This window comes from Chionomys nivalis, chromosome 11 (genome assembly GCF_950005125.1).
Source record: "Chionomys nivalis chromosome 11, mChiNiv1.1, whole genome shotgun sequence".
NCBI classification, from domain to species: Eukaryota; Metazoa; Chordata; class Mammalia; order Rodentia; family Cricetidae; genus Chionomys; species Chionomys nivalis.
This window is the reverse complement of record NC_080096.1, coordinates 5,282,860-5,304,216: the sequence shown is the minus strand read 5'-3', so window position 1 is coordinate 5,304,216 and position 21,357 is coordinate 5,282,860. Positions and strand designations below refer to the sequence as shown.

Genomic DNA, 21,357 nt, shown 5'->3' with positions numbered 1-21,357 from the left:
AAAATTTACCACCTTGTGAATTATAATGATGTTTCATTTAATCTATTCACACAACATCTTGTTTTCTTTTTTTTTTTTTTGGTTTTTCGAGACAGGGTTTCTCTGTAGCTTTGGTGCCCGTCCTGGAACTAACTCTTATAGACCAGGCTGGCCTCGAACTCCCAGAGATCCGCCTGCCTCTGCCTCCCGAGTGCTGGGATTAAAGGCGTGCGCCACCACCGCCCGGCCAACATCTTGTTTTCTTAAATTTGGACCTATGACCCAAGAAAAGAAAGCTTTGGGGAAAAAGTTATGTAAACATTGAAGTCTACAATACATACTTTTGTTACCAACTCTATAGTTATTAATACTACAAAAGCCAGTAAGCTCGAAGAACGGTTTCCACTGGGTATGGCCCCCACGGGGGGCAGCAAGCTCTGCTGGACCCACCCCAGCCGCAGGGGTTCTGAGTGCACTGACAGCAACGCTAGCAGAGGGGAGACTTGGTTAAGGGCTTTCCAGACTACAAGCACCAGTTTCAAATCAAGCCTGGATAATATATACTCCGTAAGAGGTGACTAAGGCAAAGAAATAAGGAGCTGTAGATGAAACAAGTACTCAGAACCAACAGGAAAGGGCCCATCCTACCAGAGAACATCAGGTCTGATGTACGTGTGCATGGATGCAGAATGGCCCTAGTAGCTCCAAATACCACAACCCTTCACTGGAGAAGGCCAGCATGACCAACGCAGGCTCTGACATCCCCATCTACTGGGATGGAGCAGACTATGAGAAGTCTTGATTCACACAGCAGGAACCTTTGGTGGAACTATGCAATACCAGAAAATTTTAAGAATGTCATAGGTAGCACTTGAGAATGTTTTTGACACCTTCTGATAGGACTGCCGTCCTGAAGAAGCATTATTTTATAAAAGAAGTCTACGCCACAGAGTTGGAGCACTGGGCCAGCAGTCGTCCTGACCTTCTCCTGATCAGAACGACAGGACATTTATCAACAGCTAAGAACTGTCAGAGAAAATAGTGTCTTCTTGAAGCAAAGCAAAGCAACAAAACAGAAAAGATTGCTGGAAGTACTGCGCATGAGAGGAGACTGCAGACCGCCTTTCCTGCCTACTCCTTCCTCTGAGCTGCACGGGGTGGATTCCACAGTCACTGGAAGCTGAAGAAGGAATCTTGAGTGTCTCTAGTCTAGAGCACTGGGCAGTGAGTGGACGAACAGGTAAACAGTCACACTCACTCCAGAGACAGAGCTGCAGTCCCGAAGGCTGGGGCCACTGAGTTCCCCTAAGTGTAGTTTCTCACTCTGCAGGCCCCAAACCCTGTTCAAGGGCAAACGAAAAGCAATGACAATCTGGCCTCTGGTCGGCATGAAGGCCTCTTTGTGTAAATTCAGCAAAAAGAAAAAGTTAACTGTTAGACTGAGCATTTAAGCACATATATCTTCAGAATAACAGTAATGTGATTTTAAAAACTTTTCACATTTATTTTATAACAACAACAACAAAAAAAAAACCTTTAAAAAATACGATTGAGCCGGGCGGTGGTGGCGCACACCTTTAATCCCAGCACTCGGGAGGCAGAGGCAGGCGGATCTCTGTGAGTTTGAGACCAGCCTGGTCTACAAGAGTTAGTTCCAGGACAGGCTCCAAAACCACAGAGAAACCCTGTCTCGAAAAACCAAAAAAAAAAAAAAATACGATTGGCTGAGTAAGCAGCTCTTTTAACATGCAAGGCTTGATTTCAACTCTCCAGAGTAAGCCCTGTTCAAGCAGTCAGACCTTACAAAAGGAGTTTCCATGAGAGGCTGACATCAACAGGAAGTGCATGGACAAGAATGGGGTCAAACAACCAAATCCATGACTCCCGCACTTCCTAGAGAACAATGCACTCTAATGTTCTGTGAGAAAGGTGGAATGTCTTATCATAGCCATGAGGGGAAGCACCATGCTGTACAAAGCCTAGATCAATATGTTAAATTCATGGAAAATATCGTGTGAACTACACAGCCTACAGACAGAATTCAAGTATTCCAATGGGAAAATGCCTTTGCAGCAACGGAACAAAACAAACAGGACTAAGGCTTGGAACTTATTCAGAGTGACTTCTGAAATCAAATCTTCTCAGACACATACCTCCTCAGAGGCAATCTGGTGCCTTCAGAAGATGGCTAGGTCAGAGATTGGGAAAATGTCACCTATTAAAAACCGAGAAGGGAGGGCTGGGATACAGGTCAGCAGCAGAGAACGCCAGACTAGCGTGTGTAAGGAGGTCCTGTGTTTGACCCCCAGTGCTACCCAAAACAAAACAAAAGCAAGGGGAAAATCTTAATGTTGATGACTTTGTCATTTAAGAGTTTAGTGAAGTAATGCAGACGTCTTTGTGTCCCACAAGACCTGGAGAAAGTGTGAACAGACATCCTCACAGTTGCTCAACTGGTGTCTTCTGATGCCTGATGTTCACAGGCCTCTCCAGTGTCACCAAGTGAACCTCTGTCTTCACAGGCGACACAACTCTCCAAAAGAGAACAAAGAAAAATGTGTTATGTGATGCTAATGTCATCTAAAAAAGATGTACTGGTTGGCTTCTGGTTGGCTTGACACAAACCTAGACATATCTGGGAAGAGAGAATCTCAACTGAGAGAATATCTCCATCAGACCGCCCTGTAGGCAAGTCTGTAGTGCACTTTTTTGATTAACGATTGATGTGAGAGGGCCCAGGTGACTGTGGGTGGTGCCACCTCTGGGCAGGTGGTCCTGGGTGCTATAAGAAGCAGACTGAGCAAGTCATGGGGAGCAACCCAGCAAGCAGCACTCCTCCATAGCCTTGAGCTCCTGCCCTGACTTCCTTTTGCAGACGGTATCATCTGTGAGGTGAAATGAAACCTTTCCTCCTGAGTTGGTTTTGGTTATGGTGTGTCTATCACAACAACAGGAACCCAATCAGCATAGAAGGCAGAGAAAGGAAATAAACAAGACGAAAGCATCCACGGAATGGAGGACACCTACAAGAAAACCAACAAGGAATTCTGTACCTGAAAAAGACAAAACAAAAACACCTTGCTGGAGGAATTCCAAGGGAAATTTGGGGGAAATGAGAATGGAAATCTTTAAGATAAGACAGTCATCTGTGAGGAAGAAGAGGTTGGGGCTGAGTGAGCAGCACTTACAGCTTCTGTAGTCCCAGAGGAACCAGAGTGAGGGAAAGGACAGGAAAGAATGTCCTGGAAAACATAAAGGCTGAAAAACTTCCAAACTTAGCAAAGACCTGAATACAAGCAGCTCTATGACCTCCAAGTGGGATCAGCTCAGAGGCCCACACCCAGACACATTATAACCAAACAGCAGAACCACAGCGGCAGAGGATGCTTTACACAGGGGTTCTTAGCAAGATTAGCAGCAGGTGCCTCAGCAGAAACCTTGGAGAGCAGCAGGCAGGAGGCTGACACAGCCAGAGTGCTCAACGACTAAAATTCCTTCAACCAAGAATCCTTTATCTAGCACAGCTCCTTAGAAAGTAAGGGAGAAACAAAGGCTGGGGAGGGGTATGACCTCACCATACCTGCAGTGTAAGAAATGCTGAAGCCCCGGGGAGGCTGGAGACGGCTCAGTGGGTAAGAGTACTGGCTGATGCTCAGAGGAGCTTGGTTCGATCCCCAGCACACAGGGCAGCTCACAACCACCTCTAACTTCAGTTCCAGAGGCTCTGGTGCCCTCTTCTGCCCTCTGAGGGCACCAAGCACGCATGTGAGTGCACAGACATATGCAGGCAAAACACTCATACGCATAAAACACAACAATTGAAAAAAAAAAAGGAAGTGACAAGGGAGACTACAGACTGAATCAGAAGGATGGTAACTCAAGCCGTATGATGCTGCAACCCTGGCTTGCCAGTCTGTTATATAACGTAGGAGATTAATGCATAAAATGACTGGAGTTCGTGTTTTGGGACTGTGGAGCTCCAGAGGAGCAGAGCTCCTGCAGGGTGAGATAATTCCCTGCAGTGTGGGCCTTTCTTATATTTGGAAGTTAAATTGCCACACAAGGATAGTATTTGAACCATGTATCTCTGAGAGCTTCCCTCAGCTGGTCATGTCAGGGTAGTATCTTTACCACCCCAGCTTTCTAACTGGTGGAAGAGAACTATGTCGTCATGGTAGTGGCATGCTGTCTAACAAGCCTAAGGAAAGAGCTGTGCCTACTCATGAGAGAGCAAAGGCGCCTGTGACACTCCCTCACAGAAAAAAAACGGGGTAGAGAGTCATGAGACCCTCACTTTAGACCCCAGCCTTTCCTCCCAGTCCTATGCAATTTCACCTCAGGTGTCCTGTGCTCTAGGGAGGTAACCAGAGTCTACAGAGTGCAGAATGCACTGACGGGGTGGGGTGGGAGGCTGCTGACAGGGATGGAGGAGACCGCCTGTGGAGTTATGATATGAAGTTACCATTCACACTAGGATGAGATGGTTCTGGTGATGTGGCCATTTTGGGTCACCCATGCTCTGTATGTAAGCTCAGTCAACTCACTGGTGTCTGGGTGCCTTGGCTTTAACAGTACTTTGGCCTGTGACTGTGCCCTTCCGGAGGTGAAGAGAAGGAACTTCACCAACAGTGTTAGGAAGACCGTTTCTCAAAACCTAGAGCACACTGTGCTGGCTATTTCACACACACACTGCTGTTGGAATACAAGGTGACTGTGAAGGTGAAGGGCACCTGTCACCTGGCGCAGAACAGTTACTGTATGAGCAATTACGTGCTTACCTGGAGGTGTCCTTCTTGAGGGGCAGTCTGGCTGTGGATCCAGGAGCACACCTTGGCCAGTTCCTCCTTCTGTGCAGGAGAGAATTGGGGCTGCCGCTTTTCCATGCTGCTGAGCTTTGCCAGGTCTCCCCTCAGCACCTCTTCTCTTCTCCTAAACACAGCAAAGGCCTCTGAGAACAGCCTTCCCTTCCACTGCTGCACTTGGCTGTTGACTCGTGACATAACCGAACTGTCTGCTTCTTGGTGGGAAACCCAGTGTGATGTTTAAGCAAAGCATATCAAGAAATGCATTTCCTTCCGCCTCCTCTGCCAGGGGCACGGGCGAGCAGCCTGTCTGCTCCGTGGAGTCTGCACACACACAACTGCAGTCTTTCTCCAAGTCATTTGCTGCTTGACTTTAAATGAATAAATTTATAAACACATTTTTCTATGACTGTGTATAAGACATTTAAAAATTATATTAGAAACCAAACAACAACAACAAAAACAAAACAAAACAAAACAAAAAAAAAAAACAAAAACAGCCAGTGAGATATCTGAGAAAGAGAGGGCCCTTTCGCCCAAGAGTGACGACTGCTGTTGTCCTCTGACGTCTACATACACACCACAGCACAGAAGGCACTTCCCTGCTCACCAAGCCTGGCGGCCTGAGTCTCATCCCTGGGATATACACGTTAGAAAGAGGTCATGCTTCCACATGTGTGTCATGGCACACTCACAGATGTATACAGAACAATATAAATAAATGGTAATATAAATTTTTTTGAGTTACAGAAATAAACCATCCAAACATACAGCTGCATTTTCGGAAGTGCTCTCTTACCTCTCGGGCACCTGGTATGTCATGAGAACACGCTCTGGCGTTTGTTCTATCATTCTCCAGATAGACTCTTCGGCCACCCTGGGCAAGGCTTCATTTCTCTGTCTATTCTGGGACCACTGTCCGTTTTCAGAAATTCCAGAATAATCACTGCTACTGAAGTATACACTTCCTATCAAAGATCAGCAAAGTGGAAAACACCTGTCAGAAGTTTATTTGTCAAAGATTTCATACTCTAGCAACTACCTACCCATCCCAGCAGTGGCAGTTTCTACACACATTACCAGACACAAATGATCTAACTATTTCAAATGGCTCACAGCATTACAGGCCCAGGCCAGAAACAGTCCAATAACATTTGTACAATGTAATCCTCTAGAGCAGCAGAAAGGAACAGACCACCAATACATACAATAAAGATGAATCTCAACAGCATTGTTCTGAGACTCTGGACACAAAAGCCCTCACACTGTCTTATCTGGGTGTGTGGAACTACAGAAACTGAAGGGCAGTAAGCACACCATCAGAATGCCAGGACAGAGGACCAGTGCAGGGGTGGACTGTCGGTCCGAATATAAAACACCTTCACAGGCACACACTTGAGCACTTGGTCCCAGCTGTGGCTCTGTTCTGGAAAGTGATGAAACCTTTGGGACAGGGTATATGAGGTGGATCACTGGGTGTGCGTGTGTGTGTGCATGTGCGTGTGTGTGCGTGCGTGTGCATGTGTGTATGTAGGATTCTGAAGGTTGTAACATGGCCTCACTCCAGGTCTGAGCTCTGTGTTTCGTGTCTGCTGTGCCTGGGTCCCTCCACTTCAGACCAAGATGCTCTTGCCTCCATTCCTTCCCTGCCACGATAGACTGGGCCCTCCAAACCATGAATGAAAACAAGTCCTTCCTCCTGTAAGTTGCCTCAGACAGACTTTCTGTTACAGTAATAAGAAAAGTCACCAACACAGACTATAAACAGCTATAGAAGAACTTTTTAGAGCAGCAGGAATATTCTAAGTGGTGATTTTAACAGTTATACCAATGCTAATTTTGTCAAATATAAGCATGCTCCCAAGAAAGCCTACAAAAAGAAGGGTTGGGAACCACCCAAACTTTCTGTATTTATTCATTGGTGTCCAAACTAGAAGGCCTTGGACAAGTGATCTGGGAATAGTGTGAAAAGCCGTTTTTCCTGCTCGACTACCTGAGGCTGCTGCAGACAGAGACTCCTGGTGCACTGATGGTGTGGCCAGGTCACTGGCGGCACAATGACTGCTCCAACTGCCATCATCCCCTGTGACACAGTGCTGGAAGGGAGGACACAAAGGCATCTGGTGTACAGAGAGAACCAAATACCCCGGAGCTGTCCTTTAACCTCCACATGCACACTGTGGTACATTAGTACCCACCCCAACCCTCACCAAAAGTAAATAAAATGCACTTAAAAAATGTGTTATGTATAGGTGACCAAGTGTCTGCAGAGACCCAACAAGGACTGTGGAACCTTTGGAGCTGGAGTTACAGGAGTCAGCTGATAGGTGTGCTGGGGGCTACTCTGGCCCCCATGGCAGCACTGCAAGCACGCTTAGCCACTGAACCACTTATCTAGTGCTGAGCTGCGGTCTTATTCCCTAGCCCCATAAGCTTTATTCACTCAGGCTCTTGGGAGTGAGTGCAGGGAGGGAAACGGCTCATCAGTTAAGAGCTCTTGATATTCTTACAGAGGACCAGCAAGGCAGCTCATGGCTTCTTTAACTCCAGTTCTAGGGGACCCAGCTGCCTCTTCTGGCTTCTGAGGGCACTGCATGCACCTACTGCATACAACATTCAGGCTGCTAAAATACTTAGCTTTGAGTCTACACCTAAATGCAGGAATGACAGACTCTGAAGAGTAAACTGATAAATATATCTGGAAATGCTTTTTAAAGTAGAGTTTGCAAAGTTAAAGGATAATTATCTAAAATTTTTCAGTTTTGAAAACGATATGTATAAGCGTGGAAGGATGAGCTGCCTGCTCTCTGATGATGCCAGATAGTGGCTCCACTGCACCACACACGCCTGCTTTATGTGTACATACAGAAAAGCATGAATCCCACATCTCCAAAGAGGAGGCGCTAATATTTTAAGAGCCAGAGGAACAGGATATCTGCTGTGAGACTGTGCCTACTAAAAAATGTCAGGGAAGCCGGGCAATGGTGACGCACGCCTTCAATCCCAGCACTCAGGAGACAGAGGCAGGCAGATCTATTTGAGTTAGAGGCCAGCCTGGTCTACAAGAGCTAGTTCCAGGATAGGCTCCAAAGCTACGCAGAGAAACCCTGTCTTGAACCGCCCCCCCAAAGAACAAAAACAAACAAAATGTCAGTGAAGCTATATCCATAAAGTCTCAATGATATGGTTGCCTAAACAAGACCTGAAGAAGAACACCAAGACAAGTCAACATGAAAGGGGGAAAAAGCCACAGGGCCCCAACCCTAGACAAAGAACTACACGGAACTACAATGCCAAGAATGGGAGAAAGTAGTCTTCCCCAGGAAGAGTCTTCCAATTAGTTACCCAGTACCAAGTAGTAAGGCCTGAAATCATACACATAAAGGTAACACTATATAGACTGAGCATATTGAATTTACATATTTAGGAATATGTATATATAGTATTTAAATATTTAAGAATGCATATATTTTGTATTTATGTATTTAGGGGTACATACACACACCCCTATTAACAACAACAGGAACAGCAATAATAAAAGGCCATAATTTTGAGGAGAGTAAGGGGGATCTGAAGGGAAGCAAATGGGAGAATGATATAGTTCTATTTTGACTAAAAAATTTAAAAGTATGAATTCTAAATTCATATCCTGCCATATGGCTTATTCCCCTTACTTGACCACAACACCGGCTTTAATTTGTAAGGAATGAACATGTTAAGTTTAATACCTGGATATTAAATTTAAAAAGGTAGAGGAAACCTAGCACACTTAAAAAATTTGAAAAACATAATTTGTGAAAACCATCCCCAAGCATCAAAAACAGATGAGTCCTTCATTTCTGTTCCACAAGTGGACAGGGACACACTTCTCGCTTACACTGAGCAGGGTTTAGTCCAGCTGTGAGGCAGGTCATCCCCTAGTAACTAGGCTACCAGTGCTGAGCCTTAGACTTGGTTAAAGGGTCCAGATTTTTTCACTCACTCAGGTACTGACGGCACCACTTACACACTCAACTTCTGGGCCAACAGCTCTTCTCACTGGATCTGGAGATTCAGATGGGGCAGGCATTTCTTCCTGGAGTAAATTTAACTGTAAAGGCGAACTGCTCCTTGAACTAATAAATGGATGCTCTTTGTTGTGTGTCTCCCAGCCTTCCTCCATTCTCCCGTGGCTGTGGTCTGAAGAAGTTGGTTCCAGGTGTGGAGCCATTGCTGGTACTAAGGGTGTCATTTCAGAAGAACCTGCAGTCCCCAGGAATGCATATGGGGAGAATGATGCTGACCACAGAGGGAAGATTGGGGGGCTGGGCAGGAAGATGGTCATGAATGTGTCCAAGGAAGCAGAGGGGAAAGCTGAAATAGGCTGTGGGCCAGCAGACAGAGGTGGGCATTCAGCTGCAGCTGCCCAGCCTGCAGAGCTCCCTACTCCCAGAGAGGCAACTTCGAGAGGAAAAGACGAAAGGAGACAGGGGTCCTGGTTGGGAGCTACCAGGGCTGATGGGAAAGCTAGGCTGGAGGCGTGGGGGGAGGAGACAACAGAAGGGCTCCAGGGCTGTACACTGGGAAGGAGTCCTCTGACATGGGAACAGAAGTCAGCACTGGAGCTGCTGGTGTCCAAAGGCACTGGCAACTTCTTCCGTTTGTACTTCCGTCTCCCACTTCCAGCACATCTGGTCTGCTTAGGAGAGCCTGATGAAATGATAAAGAAGCCTTTAATCCCAGCACTCGGGAGGCAGAGAAAGGTGGATCTCTGTGAGTTCGAGGCCAGCCTGGTCCACAAGAGCTAGTTCCAGGACAGACTTCAAAGCTACAGAGAAACTGTCTCAAAAAAAAAAAAAAAAAAAAAAGAGGAGGCATGTCACAGAAAAGTAACAACAAAGAGAGAGAGAGTTGCCTGTGATTTTAAACACTTTCCAATGAATGAAATATTTGCCAATAGTAACTATTGCAAAAATAACAAAACATTGTTCTAACTCAACAAAAATTCTAGGTAAAAACTAGTACACTAAAATAATCAATTCCAGCACCTTAGTAGGTTTCTTATAAAACTGTTCTCAGATCCAGATTCAAATAAGGTTGTAGGTAAATTGTGGAATAAGCGATTGTAGCATCGTGGTATCTTTTGGAACCAACCCGTAGTTCTCCGTGGTACAGCTGGCCCTGCACTGCCACAGGTGCCAAACCTGCAGGTCTGGCCAACTACATACGGAAAATATTCAGAAAAAAATGATCATGTACAAAGGTCCCCATTATCCATCCAATTATAACAATATACTATATAATGGAATATTAAATGATAAATAAAAGATAAATTAAAGGACATGGAAGATGTGAGCAGGTCATACAAAATATTATGGTTTTTGATATGTAGTAGTCCTTGAATGTCTGTGATTTTGGGTGTGTGTCAGGTAGTACTTCCTGGAAGCAATCTCCCACTGATACAGTAGTACAGTCCAACCTGCATATAATTTATAATAATCCAACAACGAAAGGGCTATGTTCTAAAATGTAGCTACCTTGAACACAGGAGTACTTAGCATTGCTTTTGCTCTTTTTCTGCAGATAGTAGCTGTAGGGTGAGGTCAGGATCCTTTCCTGGAACCCGTCAACATAGCTCTGTTCTTCCTTCTGCGTGTGTGTGGAGAGGAAAGCTGTTGTGAGCCCCACGTGCTCAAATTCTTCTGCAGTCAGGGCCGATGGCTGTGTTCTCAGGGTCCAGGGCTTACATGCTAAGGCAACACCCTCTGCTGAGATCACAGAAAACAGATTTAATAATTAATAGCAATTATTTATTTTTTATTTTGTAGTTGCCTTTCAACAAATTTCGACAAACATAATTGTTGGGATATAAAAATATCAGTACAGTACAGAAATTCCTCTTGTCTTTCATTTTCACATATGATTATAATAATATACAGACATTTATTTAGACCTTGCTATTATAAACATTTTCCATGTCCTTACATTTTTTGATTTTTGATCAAAATTATTAATTTAGAAACAGAGCTTGGAACTTACTACATAACCCACCTGACCTGAATTTGTGACCCTCCTGAACACTGGGATTACAAGTGTGTGCCAGCACAGTTAGCCTTTGAAATTTTCCTACTTGTTTCTTTGAGATGAAGCCTCTCTATGGAGCCCTTGCTGTCCTGGAACTTGCTATATAGACCAGGCTATTCTTGAACTCACAGAGAACCACTTACCTCTGCTTCCCGAGTGCTGGGATTAAATGCGTGTGCCACCATCCCTGGCTCAACTGGTTATTTAAATAGGCAACATATTCACATAATTCAAACGCCGAGTTTTAAAAATAAATTTAGTAAATTCTTCCTGTCCCTTTCACTACCTACCCAGATCTTTTTTATTCTCCCACAGAAAATCATTCTTTTTCTCTGCCCTTTAACTTTCTTTATGCATAGAGAAATAAGAATGAACACAGAGGCTCATCTGCCCACTGACCGTTTTCTCCAAAAACACTAGCCTACAGTTCACCCCACTTCCTACTCCTTGGGGAATTTAACAGTACTCAGCCATCTCGTACTCTACATGCAGTGAAGCATCCACATCATTCACATGTGCACCTGCATGCACCTGTACATGGATTCTTCACATGTGCACCTGCATGCACCTGTACACAGATTCTGAGTTGTTTCAAGAAGAGATCACGGTGGGTGCTGTGGTTGACTTCCCAATACCCTTCCCACCTCTCTAGGCTGTGCCACCTCCAGAAATGGGCTCTGACTTATTTTGAATCAACTTAACTGCTGTAGCCAGCAGTGGAGCAGGGACTAGACTGACTTTCTTGCCTTAAATAATGAACACAATGAACAAAATATATGAAATAGTTTCAGGGCCCTGAGCCTCAGATGGAGTCTAATAAACTCCCTATGAGGTGAGGTTAGATCTTCCAGGAGAGGAGAAAATAAGACAGCTACATAGAGAGGACCCTAGAGAGAGAGACAGCCCCAGGGCCTAGAGGAAGGTTTTCCTTGAGTCCTGGGTTGGGAAGGGACTTTCTTTTTCTTTTTTTTTAAAGATTGATTTATTATGTATACAATGTTCCTCCTGCATGTACTCCTCTATGCCAGAAGAGGGCACCAGAACCTCATTACAGATGGTTGTGATCATGTAGTTGCTGGGAATTGAACTCAAGACCTCTGGAAGAACAGCCAGTGTTCTTAACCTCTGAGCCATCTCTCCAGCCCCCCGGGAAGGGACTTTCAGAGACGAGATGACAGCTCAAGCTTAAAGAACACTGCTTCTTTTATCAGCCAGGCCAGAAAACCTCATTTCAGTCAGCAAGATGGCTCAGCAGGTGCTTGTCATGTAAGTATGGTGACTTGAATTTGATCCTAGGAATCCATGTGAAAGGAAAGAAACTGACCCCTAGAAGTTGTCCTCTGACCTCCACACATGCAAATGATGCAGGAGCACAGATGCACGCACATGTACACATTGAAAAAGCAAAAAACAAAGTCTTGGCTTTTTGTGGCTATGACTAAGAATTCAGTAGCAGGGATGATCAGGTCCGCAGCGCTCAGCCGGTGCTGGCTTGGCAAGTTTTAAATATGAGTCCGAAAGAACCAGTCTGTTTCCAGGAAAATCACTTGGGTCTCAAAATAAAGTCCCAAATGTTCAAGAACACAAAACACTGTGACTCATTTAACAGTAACTGGCATCCGATAAGAAACCACCAAGCACACAGGTGTGGTGGCGCACACCTTTATTCCCAGCACTCAGGAGGCAGAAGCAGGAGGATCTCTGAATTTGAGTTCCAGGACAGCCAGAACTATACAGAGAAACTCTGTCACAAACTCCACCCCATCTCCCCAAAAAGATGGCTTCTCTATCAGCATTCAGAGTTGTCTGTTCTACTGCTGCCTGTAAGTTTTAGTATGTTGTCTTCTCATGAGTATTTATTTCAGAATAATTTCAAAGTCCATTTCAGACTTTTTCTTTGACCCATGATTATTTAAAAACATGTTATTTAGTTTCTGAATTATTGGGCTTTAAGTTGTACTAATCTTTAATGTAATTCACCCTAACAGAAAGCACATCTTTACATATCAGCAATCCTACATCAGAGACTTACATTTCAGCACAACGTATCTTATGTCAGCACACCTCCGAATGTGAGCTCTACAGTATCTGCTAAAGACTACCAAGGCCAAGATGGCAACACTGTAGCTCAGTCCAGCCACCTTTTCTGCACATTTTAAAAAGTACCTTTATTATTTTAATCATGCACACCTATATATGCCTTCTGTCTCACACTCTATTTTAATCATGCACACCTATATATGCCTTCTGTCTCACACTCTATTTTAATCATGCACACCTATATATGCCTTCTGTCTCACACTCTATTTTAATCATGCACACCTATATATGCCTTCTGTCTCACACTCTATCTTAATCAGTCCCTGGTACTATAATGGCAATGACGGCTGGAGGACAATTTGATGCCCTGCTTCCCACTCATAGGCAACTGACGCAGGGGAAGTTACTTAGTTATCGCACATAAATACCAAAGGTTGCAAGGAATGCCCCGTGATCGCGGTCATCAGACAGGAGCTCACTCCAGGGCAAGGGTTAAACCTAGATACTAAGCTTCCCAGAATGCAAAGAGACATGAAGATTCAAATGTAGTCAAGTTGGCGAGATCAGTCATTACTAACACGATTCCTCCCGGTGGTCCTCTGAGACGGAGGGTGTGCGAGCAGAGTGTGTTCTGATTAGCTGGAGAAAGTTCTATCGGAGCTGAGGTAGGCCTTCGGGATATCAGCAAATACACAGTTTTTGGGGGTACTTTTGGGTGTGGGGAGGCGTTTGTTGTTTTTGTGGGTACAGTCCATCACAGTGGGGTGACAAGGCAGCAGTACTGTGAGGTAGCTGGGCTGTGCCCTCAAATCATGAACCCAAAGCACCCCATTTCCCTGAGGTTGTGGCAGTCAGGAATTCTGTCACTGTGATAAGAAAAGTATCCAGTACAGCTTCCAAGAATGAAGCACAGAGAACTGCCACAGCGACTATTCAACGCACATTAGCCAACGCGCCACAGGTTAGCAAAGGTAAGCTAGAGACAAGCCCAAAACTTAAGGGAAGTGTCACCACGTCACCTGTCAAGTCTATGAAAAACCAGAAAGTCAAAAGGACAGGAGGTAATGGAAAAGAATAAAGAGATTAAGATTAGAATAATTTATCAAGTAAGTATGTTGTAAGGGACATGCTCCACTTGAAGGGGTCTAGCACCCCCAAGCATGGCAAACAGGATGTTGACAGGTTTTGCCTTTTGCCCTTTTCCCCCTTGCTAAAAACAGATGACAGTCCTACAGCTAGCCACTGGGGATTATTCCCTTATTTGGCCACTTCCTCCTACTGAAGTTGACTACCAAAGTCCAGCTCTTGAAGTATGGAAGCTCAGTAACCAAAAGTCCCCTTGTGACTGACTACCCAATTAACATGCATAATCAAAATTAATCACCTCATCCTAAGACAGAGTCTCCCTTTTTACCTTTATAAACCACCATTTGTCTGTGGGCCATGTCTGTCTCCTCTCTATGCAGAGGCGGTCCTTCGTCCCTTCTGGGCAAGTAACCCTCCCTCTCTCCCTGGCCTCCTGGCCCCTTCTCCCTCATTCTTTAGCTCCTGGCTTTGTCTCTTATGCCTTGCCCTTTGTCCCTCTAGGGCAAATAAATCTCCTTTGTGCTGAGAATTTGATGTCTGGGTGCATCCTGTACCCCTCCCTTTCACTACTGACTCAGCAAGTCAACACAAAAGTGAGAACACATGTGTTATTCATCTAGTTGCCAGTATACATTCAACACGTTAAAGACATTTTTTTTTAAAAGATCAGTGAAAGGGGCTAGAGAGTTAGCTCAGAGGTTAAAAGCATTGGCTGTTCTTGGAGAGGATCCAGGTTTGGTTCTCAGAACACACATGGTGCTCACAAACACCTCTAATTCCAGTCTCAGGGGATATGGCACCCTCTTCCGGCCTCTCTGGGGACCAGGCACACACACGGTGCACATATATATATAAAGGCAAAACATCCATACACATAAAATCTCTTGGGAAAAAAAAATTAGCCACAACAGAACCCGATGTGGTCCATAGGAAACTACATTAACAATGGCGAACACAAGGACTCGGCCCCACGGTGCCCAGCAGCTCTAGGAGCTCCATGCCTCAACTGACCCTATTAACACACAACATACGTAACAAAAATAGCCTGTAATACATAACCAACACAAACATGGCGACACTGCTTAATTAGGTTTACTGGATAAAAGTCAGGGAAGAATGGTTAAGATACCAAACTCGTAACTAAGCAAATGGTATTAATGGATTCTTTTCTCATCAAAAGGCAAAGGTGGTACCTGAGTGTAGGGGCGGGACATGGACAGTGGTGCCGCTGCAGATGCACTGGCTTCTGCCAGACCCCATGCTCAGCATAGCAGGGGACAGGGACCACACAGCACCTCCTTCAGCATCTGTGGATGGTCCAGTTGTTGGCATTTCCTTTTGAGGTTTGTTCAGGATCTGTTCAGTCTCTGGTGATACATGAGAAACTTAGAGTAAAAAATCCTAAGTGGATGCTTACAGTAGTCAGTAACTGACAAACAGAACCATTAACCACACAGAGGATTCTGTAATCCACCACATAAACAAACTGAGAGAAAAAAAAACCACATCATCATCTCATCAGATGCTGAAAAAGCCTTTGACAAAATTCAACACCCCTTCATGATAAAAGTCTTGGAGAGATCATGGATATAAGGGACGTACCTAAACATAATAAAAGCCGATTGTCAATATCAAATTAAATGGAGAGGAAACTCAAAGCAATTCCACTAAAATCAGGAACAAGACAAGGTTATCCACTTGCTCCATAACTATTTAATATAGTACTTGAAGTCTTAGCTACAGCAATAAATCAACTGAAGGAGATCAAAGGGATAAAAATTGGAAAGGAAAAAGTCAATGTATCATTATTTGTAGATGATATGATAGTGTACATAAGAGAGCCCAAAAATTCTACCAGGAAACTCCTATAGCTATTGAACACCTTTAATCAAGAGGCTGGATACAAGAGTAACTAAAAAAAATCAGTAGTCCTCGTACATACAAATACGGGCTGAGAAAGAAATCAGGGAAATAACACCCTCACAATAGCCACAAATAATATAAAATATCTTGGGGTAACTCTACCAAGCAAGTGAAAGACTTGAAGTCTTTGAAGAAAGAAATTGGAGAAGATATCAGAAGACAGAAAGATCTCCCATACTCATGGATTGCTAGGATTAACACAGTAAAAACGGTCATGCTACCAAAAGTGATCTACAGATTCAATGCAATCCCAATTAAAATCCCAACACAGTTCTTTACAGACCTTGAAAGAAGAATAGTCAACTTCATATGGAAAAACAACCCAGGATAGCTAAAACAATCTTGAACAATAAAAGAACTTCTGGAGGTATCACCATCCTTAATTTCAAGTTGTACTACAGAGCTATTGTAATAAAAACCATAGGGTATTGGCATAAACATAGACATGAGGATCAATGGAATCAAACTGAAGACCCAGATGTAAATCCACATGCCAATGGAACCCGATTTTTGACAAAGAAGCCAAATTATACAACAGAAAGAAGAAAGCACCTTTAACAAATGGTGCTGGTATAACTGGATGTTGGCATGCAGAAGGATGCAAATAGATCCGTATCTATCACCCTGCACAAAACTCAAGTCTAAGTAGATAAAAGACCTCAACATAAATCCAGATATACTGAACCTGACAGAATTGAAAGTGGGAAATAGCTTTGAACACACTGGTACCAGAGACAGCTCCCTGAATAGGACACCAGTAGCACAGGCATTAAGACTGACAACTAATAAATAGGACCTCATGAAACTGAAAAGTTTTGTAAGGCAAAGTACACCATCGATAGGACAAAATGGCAGCCTACAGGATGGGAAAAGATCTTTACCAATCTCCACATCTGAAAGAGAGCTGACTTCCAAGATATATAAAAAATTCAAGAAACTAGATATTTAAAAACAAAATAATCCAATTTTTATAATGGGGTAAAGATGTAAACAGAAAATTGTTGACAGAAGAGTCTCAAATGACCGAGAATCACTTAAATAAGTGTTCAACATCCTTAGTAATCAGGGAAATGCAAATCAAAATGACTCGTAAGATTCCATTATACACTTGTCAGAATGGCTAAGATCAAAAACGAAAGTGACAGCTCATGCTGGCAAGGATGTGGAGCAAGGGGAACACTCCCCATTGCTGACAGGAGTACAAGCTTGTATAGTCACTTTGGAAAGCAATATGGCAGAAAACTGAGAATCAATCTACCACAAGACCCAGCTAGAGTTTGAAGAGACGGCTCATGCGCCTGAAGAGATGCCTCGGTGATTAAGAGTACTGCTTGAGTTCAATTCCCAGCATCCACACTGCAGCTCACAACTGTCTATAATGGAATCTGATACCATCTTCTGGTGTGCAGACATGTATGTAAATAAGCAAATAAATACATCCTTTCTTTTTCTTTTTTTTTGCTTTTTGTTTTTCAAGACAGGGTTTCTCTGTAGCTTTGGGAGAGCCTGTCCTGGAACTTGCTCTGTAGACCAGGCTGGCCTTAAACTCACAGGGATCCTCCTGTCTTTGTCTCCCAAGTGCTGGGATTAAAGGCGTGTGCCACTACCACCCTGCAAATAAATACATCTTTCAAAAAGAGAAAGAAAAGACCCAGCTATATCACTCTTGGGCATATACCCAAAGGATGTTCAAGTATACCAGAAGGGTACTTGCTCAACTATGTTCATGGCAGTATTATTCATAATAGCCAGAACCTGGAAACAACCTAGATGTCCCTCAACCAAGAAATGGATAAAGAAAATGTGGTACATTCACACAATGGAGTATCACTAGCTGTTAAAAACAGTGATATCATGAAATTTGCAGGCAAATGGATAAAACTAGAAAAAAAAAATCATCCTGAGGTTAACCCAGACCCAGAAAGATAAACATGGTGTGTACTCACTCCTAAGTGTATACTAGATATACAATAAAGGATAACAATGCTACAAAGCAGACCCAGAGAGACTAGGTAACAGGGATGTCCAGATCTCCCTGGGAAGGAGAAATAGAAAAGATTTTGTGAGTGGACTCTGGGCAGGTGGGGATGGGAACATGAAGGATCAGGTTTGAGGAGGGGATGGTGGAGGAGAGAGTACTGAAAGACACTGCTGGAAAGGGAGGGCATTTTGGGGTCAGGAAAAACAACCTGGTGCAAGAGAATCTCCCAGGAATCTACAAGGATGAACCCTACTAAGATTCCAAGCTATATGGGATACCTTGTGTGAACTGGCCATCTCCTGTGACCAGGCAAGGCTTCAAGTGGAGGATTGGGACAGTAACCCAATCACATACGTTGTGGAATATTCCTCTACACTGTGTGAAGATGTGTCACTGTGACTGGTTTAATAAAGAGCTAAACAGCCAAGAGGTAGGCAGGAGGTATAGGTGGGACTTCTGGACAGAGAGGTCTAGGGAGAAGAAAGGCGGGGTGACCAGCCAGATACAGAGGAAACAGGATGGGTGAAATTGAGATGAGGTAGTGAATGTGTGGAAGAAAGTAGATTAAAAAATATGGGTTAATTTAAGTTATAAGAGTTAGTTACAAATAAGACTAAGCTATAGGCTGAGCTTTTATAATTAGCAATAAATGTGTTGTTTTTTTGTGAGCTGGTGGCCCAAAGAAAAATCGAACTTGTATAGTCAGATCATAACCTTTGACCTACAGTCTGTTCTGCCTATGGGAAACACTAGGGTAAGAGGACCTAGAGATTAAGGAAATGGTCAGTGACTGGTCTAGCCTAAAACCCATGCCAGGAGAGTAAGTCCACTCTGACACTGCCTGGAACACAAGGACCCAGAGACCTAGAATAGAAACACATACTACTGGAGAAAAAAAAGCCAACATAATGATGCCTAATGATATTCTGTTACACTTGTAGATAAACGACTAGCCTAATGGTCATCAGAGAGGCTCCACCCAGCAACTGATGGAATCAGGTGTATACCCACAGTCAAACATTAGGTGGAGCTCAGGAGATCCTACAGAAGAGAGGGAGGAAGAATTGTAGGAGCCAAAGTAGTCAAGGATATCACAAGAAAATCCACAGAATCAACTAACCTGGCCAGGGGCTTAGTGAGAATGAACTGACCATCAGGGAGCCAGCATGGGACTAACATAGGTGCTCTGTCTATATGTTACAGTCCTCCTGTGGAACTCCTAACAGTGGGAACAGGGGCTGCCTCCGACTTTTACAGGATTTTGGGATCCTACTCCTCATACTAGGTCATTCTTTTCAGCCTAGTACATGGGGAGGTGCTTAGTTTCACTGCAACTGAGTAAGCCATGTTTGGTTGATATCCATGAGAGGCCTGCCCTTTCCTGAAAGAAATGAAGGAGGAGTTGATTGGGGGGTGGGGAAAGAGGAGATATGGGGGAAGGGACTGGGAGGAGAGGAGGTAGGGGAAACCTTGGCCGGGATGTAAAATAAAGACAGACAGACAGACAAAAAACAATGAAGTCATCTACTGTGAGGACACTCCTGTACCTCGCAGCGCTGTGCTGCAGTCCACACCGTGGTTTTGCTTGGCTTCTTCTGAGGATGAAGACGTGTTTGTACAGGATATGCACTTTCTTTTCAAGGCCGGGAGACTGCAGCTTGTCAGGTACCTACAACAACAGGATTGGGCTGTTTCTGTATTGGCTCCCACTAGCTTTTCCCACTTCTGTGCTTTGCTTCCATGACTGAGGCCTGGGGGACTTTGTCCTTCTTTCTGGGATGAAGTCAGCCCTGATCATCCCAGCCTGCATCAGTGACTTACAATATCTCTTTCACTACGTTATTTAGCTGGTCTTCACCTCTCACACTATTTAATCCTGACCAGCTTACACATTCACTATACCACTGCTCTGTCACAGAGAGATGCAGCTTATTTTCTGCGTCCTCCACAAAGGTCAATACATTGTGAACTGTATGTAACAGGCACCCACTCCATGGCTAACAGAGGACTCAGCACCATTGTCCCCAGCAGCTCTAAGAGCTCCTCATGCATCTACTGATCCTATCCCTTGTAGTATGAAGTCAACACACACATCTCTGAAGATGCGATGCGGTTCCAGTGAACTAGGCTCGCAGGCATTTCTCACCTGATGACACTGTCGATGCAGCTCATCTGCTGGTAGGATGAGCTGTGCTGTTCTCGCCTCAGGTCATCACAAGAGCCAGTATCCATGCTTTTATTTCTCAGTGTCTGAGAGGAAGAAAAGTCCTTCTGCTCATCTGAAGAAAATGAAAGCATATGCAATTAAAATATTTAGCATGTATCAAGGAAATAGCAAGCTCATACATGTATAAACCAATATGCAGTCATTAACCATGAGCTCAGATCTAAACGCACTGACAGAAATATCAGTCAAGTGAATAAGGCACAAAAGCAAGCTACACAGCACGACTGCACCAGTATTTTAAAACAGAATGGAGTATGTATACCAAAGCAACTATCAGATTAAAGGCTGATGGGGAAAGCTCAATGCCAAGCCAATACTACTTACTACAACTGGCCAAGACAGCTAATGCTGTGTGTCACCCCGCCTTGCACAGCACCTGTCCACTGAACACCTGTGGAGTGGGTCTGTGGACACGGAGACCGGAATAATTGGATACCACACATATCCCCCGTGTTGCAAGGTAAAGCACACAGCACTGAGCCTGTTTGTGTGCTGGCCTACATGCTAGCCACTACCATAGGAAGCACTTGAAATAGGCCACTACAACCAAGGAATAATAAAACAATACTGTATTGGTTTGAATTTGAACTGAAATTATCAAGTGTGGCTAAAGGTACAGATGTGGAGAGACGGGGGAACACCTCTAGGCTTGAGGACTAGGGAACCTGAACTCCTGAAGTCAGAAGAGCGAGCCAGTAAAGAATATGGAAAAACAGGCTGAGAGGAAACCCTACAAAACGGTGCTATGGAAAAAAGAATGGCGCAGAGGTCAAGGGTGACTAATTATGTCATACTGTTGACATATTTGTGGCATTTGCTACTGCTGCTCTTAGGGATGGGCATTTTTAGCTGACCTGGAGCACCCTAACTTAACACAGCTTTATGGATAGCCTCATTCCAACTCTACAGAAACAGTATGGAACATTGGCATGCCCCTCCCTGAAGCTTCCACTAGCATTCACAGAGCAACATTCCACTAATGTTCACACGACACAATAAAACCATGAAATTCACAGTGGAGGCGTGCTCTACTGGGATGAGCACTTTGCTTGAATTTTTCTGGGTTATCGCTAAATGTAACTTTTATTTCAGGATCTGGTCCAGGATCTCAGTGAATCTGGTGGTCACGTCTTAATTCTATTGTCACTTGGTCCCTTGGTCTTCACTTATTCCTCATTTTTCAGTACAGATGCGTGGTTATTTCATTTGGCGGATTATTAAGCAACACTGTCATGATGAATTTTGTTACTTAATTG

General features: G+C 44.1%; 1 protein-coding gene across 7 annotated transcripts in view; it reads right to left on the bottom strand.

Annotated features, from left to right (window-relative positions):
- Per3 (period circadian regulator 3) overlaps positions 1-21,357 on the bottom strand; it is a 66,885-nt gene that overhangs the window by 16,802 nt on the left and 28,726 nt on the right. For 3 of the 7 annotated variants that reach the window (XR_009057980.1, XM_057784076.1, XM_057784079.1), the window contains exons 13-20: positions 20,021-20,153; positions 19,422-19,543; positions 15,164-15,337; positions 10,298-10,528; positions 8,788-9,470; positions 6,775-6,877; positions 5,581-5,749; positions 4,758-4,908 (exon numbers count right to left, since the gene is read on the bottom strand). Coding sequence is in view for 6 of the 7 variants with exons in the window: in XM_057784076.1 (XP_057640059.1) it covers positions 4,758-4,908; positions 5,581-5,749; positions 6,775-6,877; positions 8,788-9,470; positions 10,298-10,528; positions 15,164-15,337; positions 19,422-19,543; positions 20,021-20,153 (1,766 nt within the window). In the remaining variant the exon portion in view is untranslated. Of the gene's footprint in view, positions 1-170; positions 2,513-4,757; positions 4,909-5,580; positions 5,750-6,774; positions 6,878-8,787; positions 9,471-10,297; positions 10,529-15,163; positions 15,338-19,421; positions 19,544-20,020; positions 20,154-21,357 lie in introns of those variants that run through there. The other 4 variants (XM_057784078.1, XM_057784074.1, XM_057784077.1 and 1 more) reach the window with 4 other exon arrangements.